We start from the raw sequence: 12,659 nt of genomic DNA on the forward strand, positions 1-12,659 counted from the left end.
GAATCAGGTTGTCCCACGTGGGGCTCACAGTCTTAATCCCCATTTTACAGATGAGGGAACTGAGGCACAGAGAAGTTAAGTGACTTGCCCACAGTCACACAGCTGACAAGTGGCAGAGCTGGGATTCGAACTCATACCATAGAGTTGGCAGATGTGATCTCTGCCCACGAGGAGCTTGCAGTCTATGAGGAATGACAGCAAAGTAAATTACAGGGGAAGACAAACATTAAAAAGGAGTCGTAAAGCATAAGGGTACGTACGGAAATGCTGTGGGGCTCGGGAGGGTATGAAAGCGCTTGAGGGGTACACAGCAAAATGCATAGTTGATACAGAGGAAAAGGTGGATGGGGAAACGAGGGCTCAGGGAAGGCCTTTTAGAGTAGATGTGATGTTAGGAGAGTTTTGAAGGTGGAGAGCGTGGTGGACTGTCAACATTTATGTGATGAGAGTTTGATGCTAGTGGGAAAAAGACCCTAACCAGACTCAGAGTAGTAAGTCAGGAACACACACAAGGAGTCTGCTCTACCACCGGCTCCCGTGAGATCACGTCTTCCCCAAATAAACCCTTTGACCATGTGTCGGAAATGCTTTCGCAAGTCCCACTTGTCTGCCCCGGTAACTCTCCTGCGCTCCTGAGTCCCTCGCTCCTCCGCATCCCCCAACCCTCAAAAATGTACTTTCTCAACCGCTCAGTACAGTGCACTGCCATCAGAGGACACTCAATGAATACCATTGCTGCTTCTACACCGTAAGAGGCAAAGGTGAGACTCTCTCAGTCATAGACCTCCCATCAATCAGTCAGTCCATCAGTGATATTTATTGAGAGCTTGCCGTGGGCAGAGCATTGTGCTGAGCACTTGGAAGAGTCCATTTAAGTAGATACGATCCCTCCCCTTAAGGAACTTAGAAGCTACAAGGAGGCAGGCACTAAAATGAATGACAGTTGGGGAAAACAACCCAGTTTGAGAAGCAGCATGGCTTAGTGGGTAGAGCCCAGGCTGGGAGTCAGAGGACCTGGGTTCTACTCCTGGCTCTGCCGATCGATTGCTTGCTATGTGACCTTGGTTAAGTCACTTAACTTCTCATTCCCTCAGTTTCCTCAACTGTAAAATGGGGGTTACATCCTACTCCCTCCTACTGGGACTGCGAGTCCCATATGGGATAGGGACTGTGTCCAACTTGATAAACCTGTGCTTACAACAGTGTTTAACACGTAGTGAGTGCTTCACAAATACCATAAAATATGTACATAAGTGTTTGGGGTTGAGGAGTGGGGTGGATACCTTGTTTACTTGTTTTGATGTCTGTCTCCCCGCTTCTAGACTGTAAGCCCGTCGTGGGCGGGGATTGTCTCTCTTTATTGCTGAATTGTACCTTCCCAGCAGTTAGTTCAGTGCTCTGCACAGAGTAAGAGCTCACTAAATACGATTGAATGAATACCTCAGTGCTCAGCGGGTGAGGACCAAAGTGCAGAGGTGACACGGAAAGGAGGGAAAATAAGATGGAGAGATAGGTGCATCAGGGAAGGCTTCCTGGAAGGGATGTGATTTTCTTTCAGGTAGGAAGTGGGAGAGAGTTCAAGGCAGGAAGAAAGGCATGAACAAAAGGCAGATGTGGGAGAGTTGAGAGCGAAGATCTATGAGTAGGCAGGATTGTAGGGAAAGAGGAGTGAGGGTTGGTAACGGAAAAAGAGCTGATGTTTCCTCTGCCAGGATGCAGTTCTGGTATTTTTTTCCAAGTTTCCATACTGCTCTGCAATGCCCCTCCCAATGGACTGGAGAAGGCAATATTCAGTACTCTGAGTTGACCTTAGTCCATCAATCAATGGTATCTACTGAGCACTTACTGCGTGCAGAGCACCGTACTAAGCGCTTGGGAGAGTACTACAGAGTTGGTAGACACATTCCCCGCCCACGGTGAGCTAACAGCCTTTACCTGGGCTGACTCAGAGATCACCCTACTACCGTGGAGAAACAGCGTGATTTAGTGGAAAGAACTCGGGCCTGGGAGTCAGAGGACGTGGGCTTCTAATCCCAGCTCTGCCACTTGTCTGCTGTGTGACCTTGGGCAAGCCCCTTAACTTCTCTGTGCCTCAGTTGCCTCATCTGTAAAATGGGGATTAAAACCGTGAGCCCCTTGTGGGTCAACCTGATTACCTGGTGTCTACCCCAGCGCTTAGAACAGTGCTTGGCTTATAGTAAGCGCTTAACAGATACCATAATTATTATTACTATTACCATCTCCTTTGAATGACCTCCTGCAGCTATCGCCCACGCTGGCTGTTTCACAAATTCAAGCTATTTGCTGTACAGCCCCAACCAATGAGGGTGAGGAATCATGCTTTTGCCGGGCCTCAGATCTTGAGTACGAGCCCTTCTGATGAAGTCTAAACTGCCGGTAATCCAGCCTGGAGAGAGGATTTAGGAGCGGCTGTTGCCGCTGGAGGGGAAAAAAGCAGTAACTCATCCTTGTAATGCCCAGGGGTAAATAGAAATGACTCTCTCTGAGCATGCTCTGGGGCTCAAGTTTATAAGTCACTAATTTTTGTTCCTCCTGGGGGAGCTTCTGGACTCGGGTGAATCTCGTCCTTTCGTGTAGCCGTAGTTGCTGTGGAGAAGGCTGGGGGCTCAGCCTTTGGGAGAGGAGAAAATTGGGGAGGGTTTTTTATGGTATAATAATAACAATAATTATTATGGTATTTGTTAAGCGCTTACTATGTGCCGAGCACTATTATAAGCACTGGGGTAGATACAAGGTAATTAGGTAGTCCCACAGCGGGTGGTGGGGTTCACATTCTTAATTCCCATTTTACAGATGAGGTAATTGCGGCACAGAGAAGTGAGGTGGCTTACCCAAGGTCACACGGCCGACAAGTGGCAGAGCTGGGATTAGAACCCATGTCCTCTGATTCCCAAACCCGTGCTCTTTCCACTAAGCCATGCTGCTTCTCTAGCAGCTTCTCTAGAAACTTTTTTTAGTGCTTACTACGTGCCGGGCACTATAGTAAGCCCTGGGGTGGATACAGGCTAATCAGGTTGGACACAGTTATGGTCCCACGTGGGGCTTAAAACCTTAATCTTCGTTTTACAGAGGAGGTAAATGAGGTACAGAGGAGTGAAGTGACTTGTCCAAGGTCACACAGCAGTCACGTGGTGGAGCAGAGATTAGAAAACAGGTCCTTCTGACTCCTAGGCCCGTGTTCTATCCACTAGGTCATGCTGCTTCTCCATAGGCAGAAGCTTTGATTGCCGAGAAATCAGGGTTAGGTCCCAGGCCTGTCCTCCAGGGAATGACCCGGAGATGAGCCAGTTTCAAGGTGCAGCTTTCTGGGATCTGATTCTGGAGAATTTCCCCTCAGGAAGAGGATTCCATAGGAGCCCAGCAGCCCTGCCAGGAAGCGATGTGAGTTAGAGCAGGGCTTGGGTCAAACTTCCCAAACTGCCTGGCCTTGGACCCTCAGCTCAACCCTGAAATGCCGTGGGGAAAGACTCACCAAGAGAAGCAGCATGGAGAAAGCATGGTCCTGGCAGTTACAAGGACCTGAGTTCAAATCCTGCCTCTTCCAGTCACTTGCTGTGCGACTTTGGGCAAATCAACTTCTCTGTGCTTCAGTTTCCTCAACTGTAAAATGGGATACCTTGTCTCCCTCCTACTTAGACTGTGAGCCCCATGCAGGGCACGGACTGTGTCCAACTTAATTAACTTGTACCTACCCCATTGCTTAGACAGTGTTTGACTCAGTACGAGCTTAACAAATGCATGGCCCAGCGGATGGAGCCCAGATCTGGGAATCAGAAGGACCTGGATTCCCATCCTGGCTCTGCCACTTGTCTGCTTTGTGTGATCTTGGACAAGTCACTTCACTTCTCTGTGCCTCAGTCACCTCATCTGTAAAACGGGGATTGAGACTGTGAGCCCCACGTGGGACGGGAGAGTGTCCAACCCGATTTGCTTGTATCCACCCGAGCGTTTAGTCCAGTGCCTGGCAAACAGTAAGGGCTTAACAAATACCCCAAGTGACAGATACCACAAAAAAGGTATCTGCAAGAGACATTTCCATCATGAAATACGCCCAAGCCTTTGGCAAGGGAGTGGGCTGCTTCCTCCATCCATCACTTCATCATTAAACTCATCTCCCTCCAAGAGGAAACAGCAATGGTGGAACTGATTGAGGTTGAGCAGCCTCCAGATGGTTGCAAGTCGGGAATTTCCACCTGCCATCTCTGCCTCCACTGGCCCCGGATTTATTGCGCTCCCCTCCTGTTGGTTCTCCCGTCTCCACTTTGCAACGGAGCCTGGAAGAGCTGCCTCGGCATTACAGAGAATGCCACGAGGGTTGAGAAAGTGGAAGCTACTATTGTATGGCCAGAGTGGGAGTCCCAGGATCCCAGGAACTCGAGGGAGGTGATTGTGCATGGAGGGGGTTTTCATTCAATTGTATTTATTGAGCGCTTACTGTGTGCAGAGCACTGTACTAAGCACTTGGGAGAGTATAACAATATAACCGAAACATTCCCTGCCCACAATGAGCTTACCGTATAGACTGTGGCCCCCTGGGATGTCCTGCCGGTGAAGGAAAGGGGTAGGCAAGGCTCTGAGGGGACCAGATGCCAGGTCGGAGTGTGTGTGCCTTGGAGTCTGAGGAGCACGAGCACTAACTGGTCCTCCACTCTCCTGTTCACTGCCGCCGGCTGGGGCTAGGAAGGGGACAGAGGGGGCATGAGGCCCGGATGGGAGCCAGAAGGACCTTGTTCTTCCACCAGTGCCAGTCAGTCTGCTCTCCAGCTCTTCTCTTCCTCCACTCTCCCAGAGTTGTGCAAGTCACTTCACTTCTGCTTCAGTTTCCTCATCTGTAAAATGGGGATTAAGATAGTGAGCCCCAAGTGGGACAGGATTGTGTCCAATCCAGTTATCTTGTATCTACCCCGGCGCTTAGTAATAATAATTATTATTATGGTATTTGTTAAGCATTTACTAGGTGCCAAGCACTGTTCTAAGAGCTAGGGTAGATACAAGGTGACCAGGTTGTCCCACACGGGGCTCAGTCTCAATCCCCATTTTATAGATGAGGTCCTGAGGCACGGAGAAATTAAGTGACTTGCCCAAGGTCACACAGCAGACAAGTGGCGGAGGCGGGATTAGAACCCTCGGCCTCTGACTCCCAAGCCCGTGCTCTTGTCACTAGGCCATGCTGCTTCTCTCTAGTACAGTGCCTGGCACAAAGTAAGTGCTTAATAAATATCACATTATTATTATCATTATTGCTATTGATGGACTCCCTGCCCGGAGGCTCATTGCCTGTGCTCGTCTTCAGCGTGGGTTTCTCTTCCTTTTGGGCTCCCCGTCAGACTAGGCTCTCTACTCCAGCTCCAATTTCCCATGTGATGCTTTGTTACTGGATTCAGCCTGGGAGTGCTGAGGGAAAGGAAGAGAAGGAGGTTCTGGGTCAGCAGGGAACAAGACAGTGGATGTCCAGTATAGTTCTACATGCTTACAACAGTAATCTGCACATAGTAAGCACTCAATAAGTACCATTGGTAATGATGATGATGGTGTCCATGGCTGCTTCTGAGCTTAGTTCTAACAGGGCCAGACTTTGTAGCTGGCATTCCATGAGTGACATTTTCATTGCATTTGTGAAGAACCTAGACAATAACATTATATCACGGGTTTTCCTCTCTCTCTCTCCCTCTCTCTCTCTCTCTCTCTCTATTTCTCTTTCTCTCTCACACACACACTCACACACTCCCCCGGCCATCCTCACTGTCACAAAACACTTGGGTTTCTGAACTCTATTAGTTCTTTCAGTCTCGGGGCCTCACGCGAGTTACAAACCAACAGAAGAGGAGAGATTTCTGATTGATCTCCCACGAGATCAAAACTGATGGTTGTGCACGGCAAGGATGGGAAGAGGGCTGGAGAGAAATTAGTTGAAAGCACTGCTTCGAAGCCTCTTGTAATTGCATCATTTATCTAGTCCTTCGGGGTCTTTCCACCCCCAGGGGTTGGGTATGGTAGGTGAATACCAAGTTGTATATTGCCCTGCGTCCTTTTTGGCTTTTTCCATTTGGCAAATTTTCCTTGCCATTCTCTTGGGGAGCGATCACAGTGACAACCCCATTGTGTGGGGAGCAGCCAGAAATAATTCTCCCTGGCCGCCTCCGTGTCACAACTTGTCTACTGGCAACTGGCCACTGTGATGATCTCATCATTCATTCATTCATTCAATCATATTTATTGAGTGTTGACTGTGTGCAGAGCACTGTAGTAAGCACTTGGGAGAGTACAATACAACAATGAACGGACTCATTCCCTGCCCACAATGAGCTTACGGTCTAGAGGACCGATGATGATGTTAAGCATTTACTATGTGTCAAGCACCGGGATAGGTATAAATTAATCAGGTTGGGCACTGTCCCTGTCCCACCTAGGGCTCACAGTAAGAGGAAGCGAAGTGACTTACCCAAGGTACCACAGCAGACAAGTGGTGGAGCCAGGATTAGAACTCAAGTGCTCTGACTCCCAGGCCCGTGTTCTATCCACTAGGCCACACTGCTTCTCATAATTGCTGTAATGTAATAATAATTATGGTATTTGTTAAATGCTTACTATGTGCCAAGCATTGTTCTATGCACTAGATATGTACATATCTATAATTGTATTTATCTATAGTCATGTCTGTCTCCCTGTCTAGACTGTAAGCTCATTGTGGACGGAAATGTGTCTGTTATATTGTTATATTGTACTCTCCCAAGCACTTAGTACAGTGCTCTGCACACAGTAAGTGCTCAGTAAATACGATTAACTATTGCTGGTTGCTTACCTGACAGCACAGTCCCAGGGCTTGCGGAGAGCCAAAACAAGGGTGAGTCAGGTGGTCTGAGCCCGCTAATACTAATGGTATTTTTTGAGCACCCATAAGGGGCAAAGCACTCTAGTAAGTGCCTAAGAAAGTACAACAGGCACTTGAGACACCCTTGTCTGCTGTGTGACCTTGGGAGAATCACTTCACTTCTCTGGATCTGTTACCTCATCTGTAAAATGGGGATTAGGATTATAAACCTCATGTGGGGGCATTGACTGTGTCCAATCTGATTGTCTTGTATCTACCCCAGTGCTTAGGTAGTACAGTGCCGGGCACATAGTAAAGGCTTAGTAAATACCATTTAAAAAAAATTTAAATAATGGTATTTATTGTGCATCCACTGAGTACAATATGCTCTGCTAAATGCTCGGGAAAGTACAACCGAAGCGCGAGACATGGTCCCTGCCCACAAGGAGTTTACACTCTAACGAGGTCCTTTTTTATGGTATTTGCTAAGCACTTACTATATGTCAAATACTGTTCTGAGCACTGGAGTAGGTACAGGTTAATTAGGTCGGACACAGTCCCCTGTCCCGCATGGAGCTCACGGTCTAAATAGGAGGGAGAATAGGTCTTTAATCCCCATTTTACAGTTGAGGCACAGAGAAGAGAAGTGATTTGCCCAAGGTCACCCGGCAAGCAGTCGGCAGAGCGAGGATTAAAATCCAGGTCAGTCGATCGGCCAGTCGTATTACTGAGCACTTACTGTGTGGAGAGCTTGGGAAAATACAGTGTAACAATATAAATAATAATAATAGTAATTATGGTACTTGTTAAGCACTTACTATATGCCACTGTTCTAAGCACGAGAAGCAGCGTGGCTTAGTGGAAAGAGCCCGGGCTTGGGAGTCAGCGGTCGTGGGTTCTAATCCCAGCTCCGCCACTTGCCGGCTGTGTGACTTTGGGCAAGTCACTTCACTTCTCTGTGACTCAGTGACCTCATCTGTAAAATGGAGATTAAGACTGTGAGCCCCAAGTGGGACAACCTAATAGCCTTGTATCTGGTTCACACGTGGCTCAGTGGAAAGGGCATGGGCTTTGGAGTCAGAGGTCATGGGTTCGAATCCCGGCTCTGCCACTTGTCAGCTGTGTGACTGTGGGCAAGTCACTTAACTTCTCTGTGCCTTGGTTCCCTCATCTGTAAAATGGGGATTAAGACTGTGAGCCCCACGTGGGACAACCTGATTCCCCTGTGTCTACCCCAGCGCTTAGAACAGTGCTCTGCACATAGTAAGCACTTAACAAATACCAACATTATTATTATTATTATTACCCCAGCACATAGAACAGCGCTTGGCACATAGTAAGCGCTTAACAAATATCGACATTAATTCATTAATTCTAAGTGCTGGGATAGGTACAAGTTAATCAGGTTGGATACCGTCCCTGTGCCACATGGATCTCACACTTTTATCCCCATTTTACAGATGAGGTAACTGAGGCAGAGAGCAGTGAAGTGACTTGCCCAAGGTCACACAGCAGATGTGGCAGAGCCAGGATTAGAACCCATAACCTTCTGACTCCCAGGTCCGTGCTCTATCCACTAGGCCATGCTGCTTCCCCTATAACAGACACAGACACATACATAACAGATATAACTGACACACTCCCTGCCCATGAGTTTAGGTCCTTGGAACAAAAGATTGCACAGACACAAACCAATCACTCAAGTGCAGGACCCTTTTTCCCCCCACAGACATGTCATTGTGGGGTGGGGGTGGTGGGGAGGCACTTCATCCCAGCCTCCTTCAAGCAGGATTTGAATTCACACCCCTGGGAGCCAGGCCAGGCCTGCTCCCCGCCCTCCCCGCCGCCCCGCCCCCATCGTTCGGGGACATGCGAGGGCCCTCGTAGAGGACAGAGGAAAACTGAGTTGGCTTGGACACGTGCAAAGGCCAGGGTTGCCAAAGCTATTGCCATTTTCTGACTCACTGTTCCTCTTATTATCACTGTTGAACATTTGTTAAACCTTCCCGGGGGCTGAAAATGGCTCTAAGCAGGAGCTTCCTTCCCAAAATAGAAACCAGGGGGTGAGGGAAAGAAGGAAAGAATTTCTTCTTATTACTGCCTCAATCGCGGGTCTGTGTGCTCTCAGCAGGATTTTAGGTGAATGCTTCTAAGCTTTGAAATAATGCCTTAATGCCTCCAGTTCTTATTTCCCAAAGCACTTCAGCAGGAGTGGTCTGATCTGTCGACCCACTTATTCATTCATTACTCTCATTTACCGCTCGCCTCCGATGGGCATAGCTCTCTCTGTACAAGGGGTACGGTCTAGTGGATAGGCCCTTCTGACTCCCAAGCCCATTCTAGGTCCTGCCTCTGGCCGGGAACACCCTCCCTCCTCAAATCCGACAGACAATTACTCTCCCCGACTTCAAAGTCTTATTGAAGGCCCATCTCCACAGGAAGGTCTTCCCTGACTAAGCCCTCCTTTCCTCTTCTCCCACTCCCTTTTGCATCACTCTGACTTGCTCTCTTTGCTCATCACCTCTCCGGACCCCACAGCACTTATATAAATATTTGTAATTTATTTATTTATGTTAATGTCTGTTTCCCGCCTCTAAACTGTAAGCTCTTTGTGGGCAGGGAATGTGTCTGTTTATTGTTGTTGTACTCTCCCGAGCGCTTAGTACAGTGCTCCGCACATAGTAAGCACTCAATAAATACGATTGACTGAATGAATGAATCCTCTAAGCCAGGCTGCTTCTCTAAGAACCCAGGTCTTCTGCTAGACATAGCGTCTCCCAGTCACCTTGAAAGGAAGAGGGTCTGTTCATCCTCACTCCTTCAGAGCCTAATAAGTGGACAGAAGGGGGTACCTCCTCCGTTCCAGAGCTGAGTCCCAGCGGGGTCCCACTACTCCGGGAAGGAAGGAAGAAGGAGAGCAGAGGGAGGGAGCTAGCGGAGCCCCGTTCCCAGATCAGAAGCGGCCTGTCCGGGGCTCGGATCGCGGCCGCTCATCTGCATCAGTGCCATTTATGTGTTTTTCTGTTGTCTGTGCTGCAGCAGTGGTCCTGACAGCGAGGCCGGTGAGGATGCCAGGTATGCAGCTGGACGCTTCCCTCCTTCATCGGTCGCCAAGCGATCGAGCCAACGCAACCCCCCCCCCGCCCAGACATCCAAAGAAGTCTAGGCGGTGACCTACTTTTAGGTCTAAGTAGACCTGCGGGTGTAGCTTTGTGCCTAGACTGAAAAAGAGAAAATAAAAAGGACCCTCACTTCCATTCCCCTTTAAAAGGAACTGTTGGCCAGCTCATATCACCCCAATCAATCAATGGTATTTATTGAGCGCTTATTGTGTGCAGAGCACTGGACTAAGTGCTTGGGAGAGCACAGTACAACAATATAAAAGACATTCTCTGTCCACCTCCCAACCCAAAGAAAGGGAAGGACTGAGTCTGGGGCTGTGAGGAGGGACATCATCCCCCGCTCCCCTCTCCCTCCCTCTCATTCCCCCTCTCCCAGCCCCCGCCCCCAATCGTCCTACCCCCATGCCCCACTCTTTCGCCTCCCCTTCTCCTCAACTTCTCATCTCCCCCTTCACCCTCCCATCCTATTTTCCCATAACCTTATCCCCTTCTCCCACCTCCCGTCCCCACCCCCCCCCAATCTTTTACCCTTCCCTCCTCCCATTTCCCGCACCATCCCAACTCCCCGTAACCTCCCATCTCACCCACCCCACGAAGTCCCCGGCGGAGGTCAGCCTTGGCGATAGTCCCCTTGTAGCCCAGGCCCGCCACGTTCTCCCAAAATGGAAAGGCAGAGCTGGAGCCGGGGAACGCCAAGGTGCGGATGGGGAAATGCCCACCCACCCTCTCCAAACGGTGGACTGAGTAGTTGCAGAGTTTCGCACCCTCCCGGCCCTTCCCCACCCCCAGAACCAGGGTCCCGGCCAGGATGATGGCTGGTCCGTTGGCCCCGGCCACCCGGCCCTCTAGGCCTACGAGCGGCCCGGAAGGTTCAGAGTACTGCCGGGTTCCATGTTCTTCCCCGGGGCCCAAAGGCAGAGTTGGTGTTTCCTGGCCCCCACCCTGAAGTGTTCCTGGTTGTGGGGACGGAGGGAGAGTCTGTCCCGGAATTCTTCTAGGGTGATACCTACCCGGGGTGCCGGTCCAGGCCGGTTGAGAGTGGATTTGGGGTAATCGTTTCCTGTTCGATAGCATCTCCATCTGCGGTGGGGCATTCGAGCCAACCAGCCAGAGTTCTTTACATGCTCTCTCTCCTTTGCTTTTCTGCAGCCCAGAGAGGGAACCAGCAGCTGACGTGGACATCAGGTACTGAGTTCTATGATCTCCCCGAAATAAACCCCAGGGTTTCTCCTCCATCAGTGACAAATCAATCTATCTGAGGTATTTATTGAGCACTCACAGTGTGCAGAGCATTGTACTAAGTGCAGTAATTAGCCAGCGGGTTCTTAAGAGAAGCAGTTTAGCTCATTGGAAAGAGCCTGAGCTTGGGAGTCAGAGGTCGTGGGTTCTAATCCCGGCTCTGCCGCTTGCCAGCTGTGTGACTTTGGGCAAGTCACTTAACTTCTCTCTGCCTCAGATAATCCTCATCTGTAAAAAGGGGATTAAAACTGTGAGCCCCACGTGGGACAACCTTATCACCTTGTATCCCCCAGCGCTTAGAACAGTGCTTTGCGCATAGTAAGCACTTAACAAATACCACCATTTATTTATTTTCTTATTTTTTAAGTGAGCCCTGGGCTGCTGATAATAATTGTGATGTTTGTTAAATGCTTACTATGGATCAAGCTCTGTGATAAGCACTGTGATAGATATAAGATAATATTTGTTAAGCACTTACTGTGTGTCAATCACTCTTCTCAACTCTGAGATAGATATGAGTTAATCAGGTCGGACACAGTCCCTGTCCCGAAGGGGGATCGCAGTCTAAGTAGGAGGGAGAATGGGTATTAAACAGATGAGGAAACTGAGGCTCAGAGAATTTAAGTGGCTTGCCCAAGGTCACACAGCAGGCAATTGGAGGAGTTGGGATTAGAACCCAGGACCTCTGCTCCCAGGTCCATGCTCTTGCCACTAGGCCACACTGCTTCTCAGATCCATAACATATCTGCTGTGTGACCTTGGGCAAGTCACTTAACTTCTCTGTGCCTCCATTACCTCATCTGTAAAAAATGGGGAAAAGAAAATGAGCTCCATATGGGACAGGAATTTTGCCCAACCTGATTAACTTGTATCTACTCCAGAGCTTAGAACACTGCTTGGCACATAGTAAGTGCTTAATAATTACCATTATTATTATTTTTATTATTATTAATTATCAGATCTAATCTCTGTCACACATGGGGCTCTCAATCTAAGGCGGGCGTCAGACTCCCGCCACCTCTAGAGGGAGGGAGGTTTTCAGAGGGCCGTGGAGTCAGAACTCACAGTGTTGATTCTTTGATTTATTAAAAAAAAGAGTAAGCAATGACTCATCACTCACACTTTGGAGAGTTCTCAAATAAATACCTGCAAGGGGAATTAATTGATCTGTTCACATCACCACTTCCCTGGGGTGGGGGAAGGGAGGAAGTGACAGAAATATTTAGCATTTACTTTTAGAAGTTTAGGTCACAGATTGAGTTTTGTTCTAAGCTCCTGGAGAGGCCCAAGGGTTGAGGGAAAATTGATATTCATTAAGTGCTTTCTCTGGGCTAAGTGCTGAGGTAGATATAGTACTCAGATGCCGGGGAATATTATTGTATCCTGGAAGTCTTCATTATTTCTCTCCCTGGGAATGAGAGTCAAGGGTAGGGACCGCTCAGTCCCAGTCTTAAGTTGTCCTTTGG

General features: G+C 49.0%; 1 protein-coding gene across 7 annotated transcripts in view; it reads left to right on the forward strand.

Moving 5' to 3' along the window:
* ABCC8 (ATP binding cassette subfamily C member 8) overlaps window positions 1-12,659 on the forward strand; it is a 117,178-nt gene that overhangs the window by 78,202 nt on the left and 26,317 nt on the right. For 5 of the 7 annotated variants that reach the window (XM_029061019.2, XM_029061014.2, XM_039911373.1 and 2 more), the window contains exons 17-18: window positions 9,872-9,907; window positions 11,104-11,139. In XM_029061019.2, the coding sequence (XP_028916852.1) occupies window positions 9,872-9,907; window positions 11,104-11,139 (72 nt within the window). The remainder of the gene's footprint in view (window positions 1-9,871; window positions 9,908-11,103; window positions 11,140-12,659) is intronic. The other 2 variants (XM_029061013.2, XM_029061017.2) reach the window with 1 other exon arrangement.

Source organism: Ornithorhynchus anatinus, chromosome 3 (genome assembly GCF_004115215.2).
Source record: "Ornithorhynchus anatinus isolate Pmale09 chromosome 3, mOrnAna1.pri.v4, whole genome shotgun sequence".
NCBI lineage: Eukaryota > Metazoa > Chordata > Mammalia > Monotremata > Ornithorhynchidae > Ornithorhynchus > Ornithorhynchus anatinus.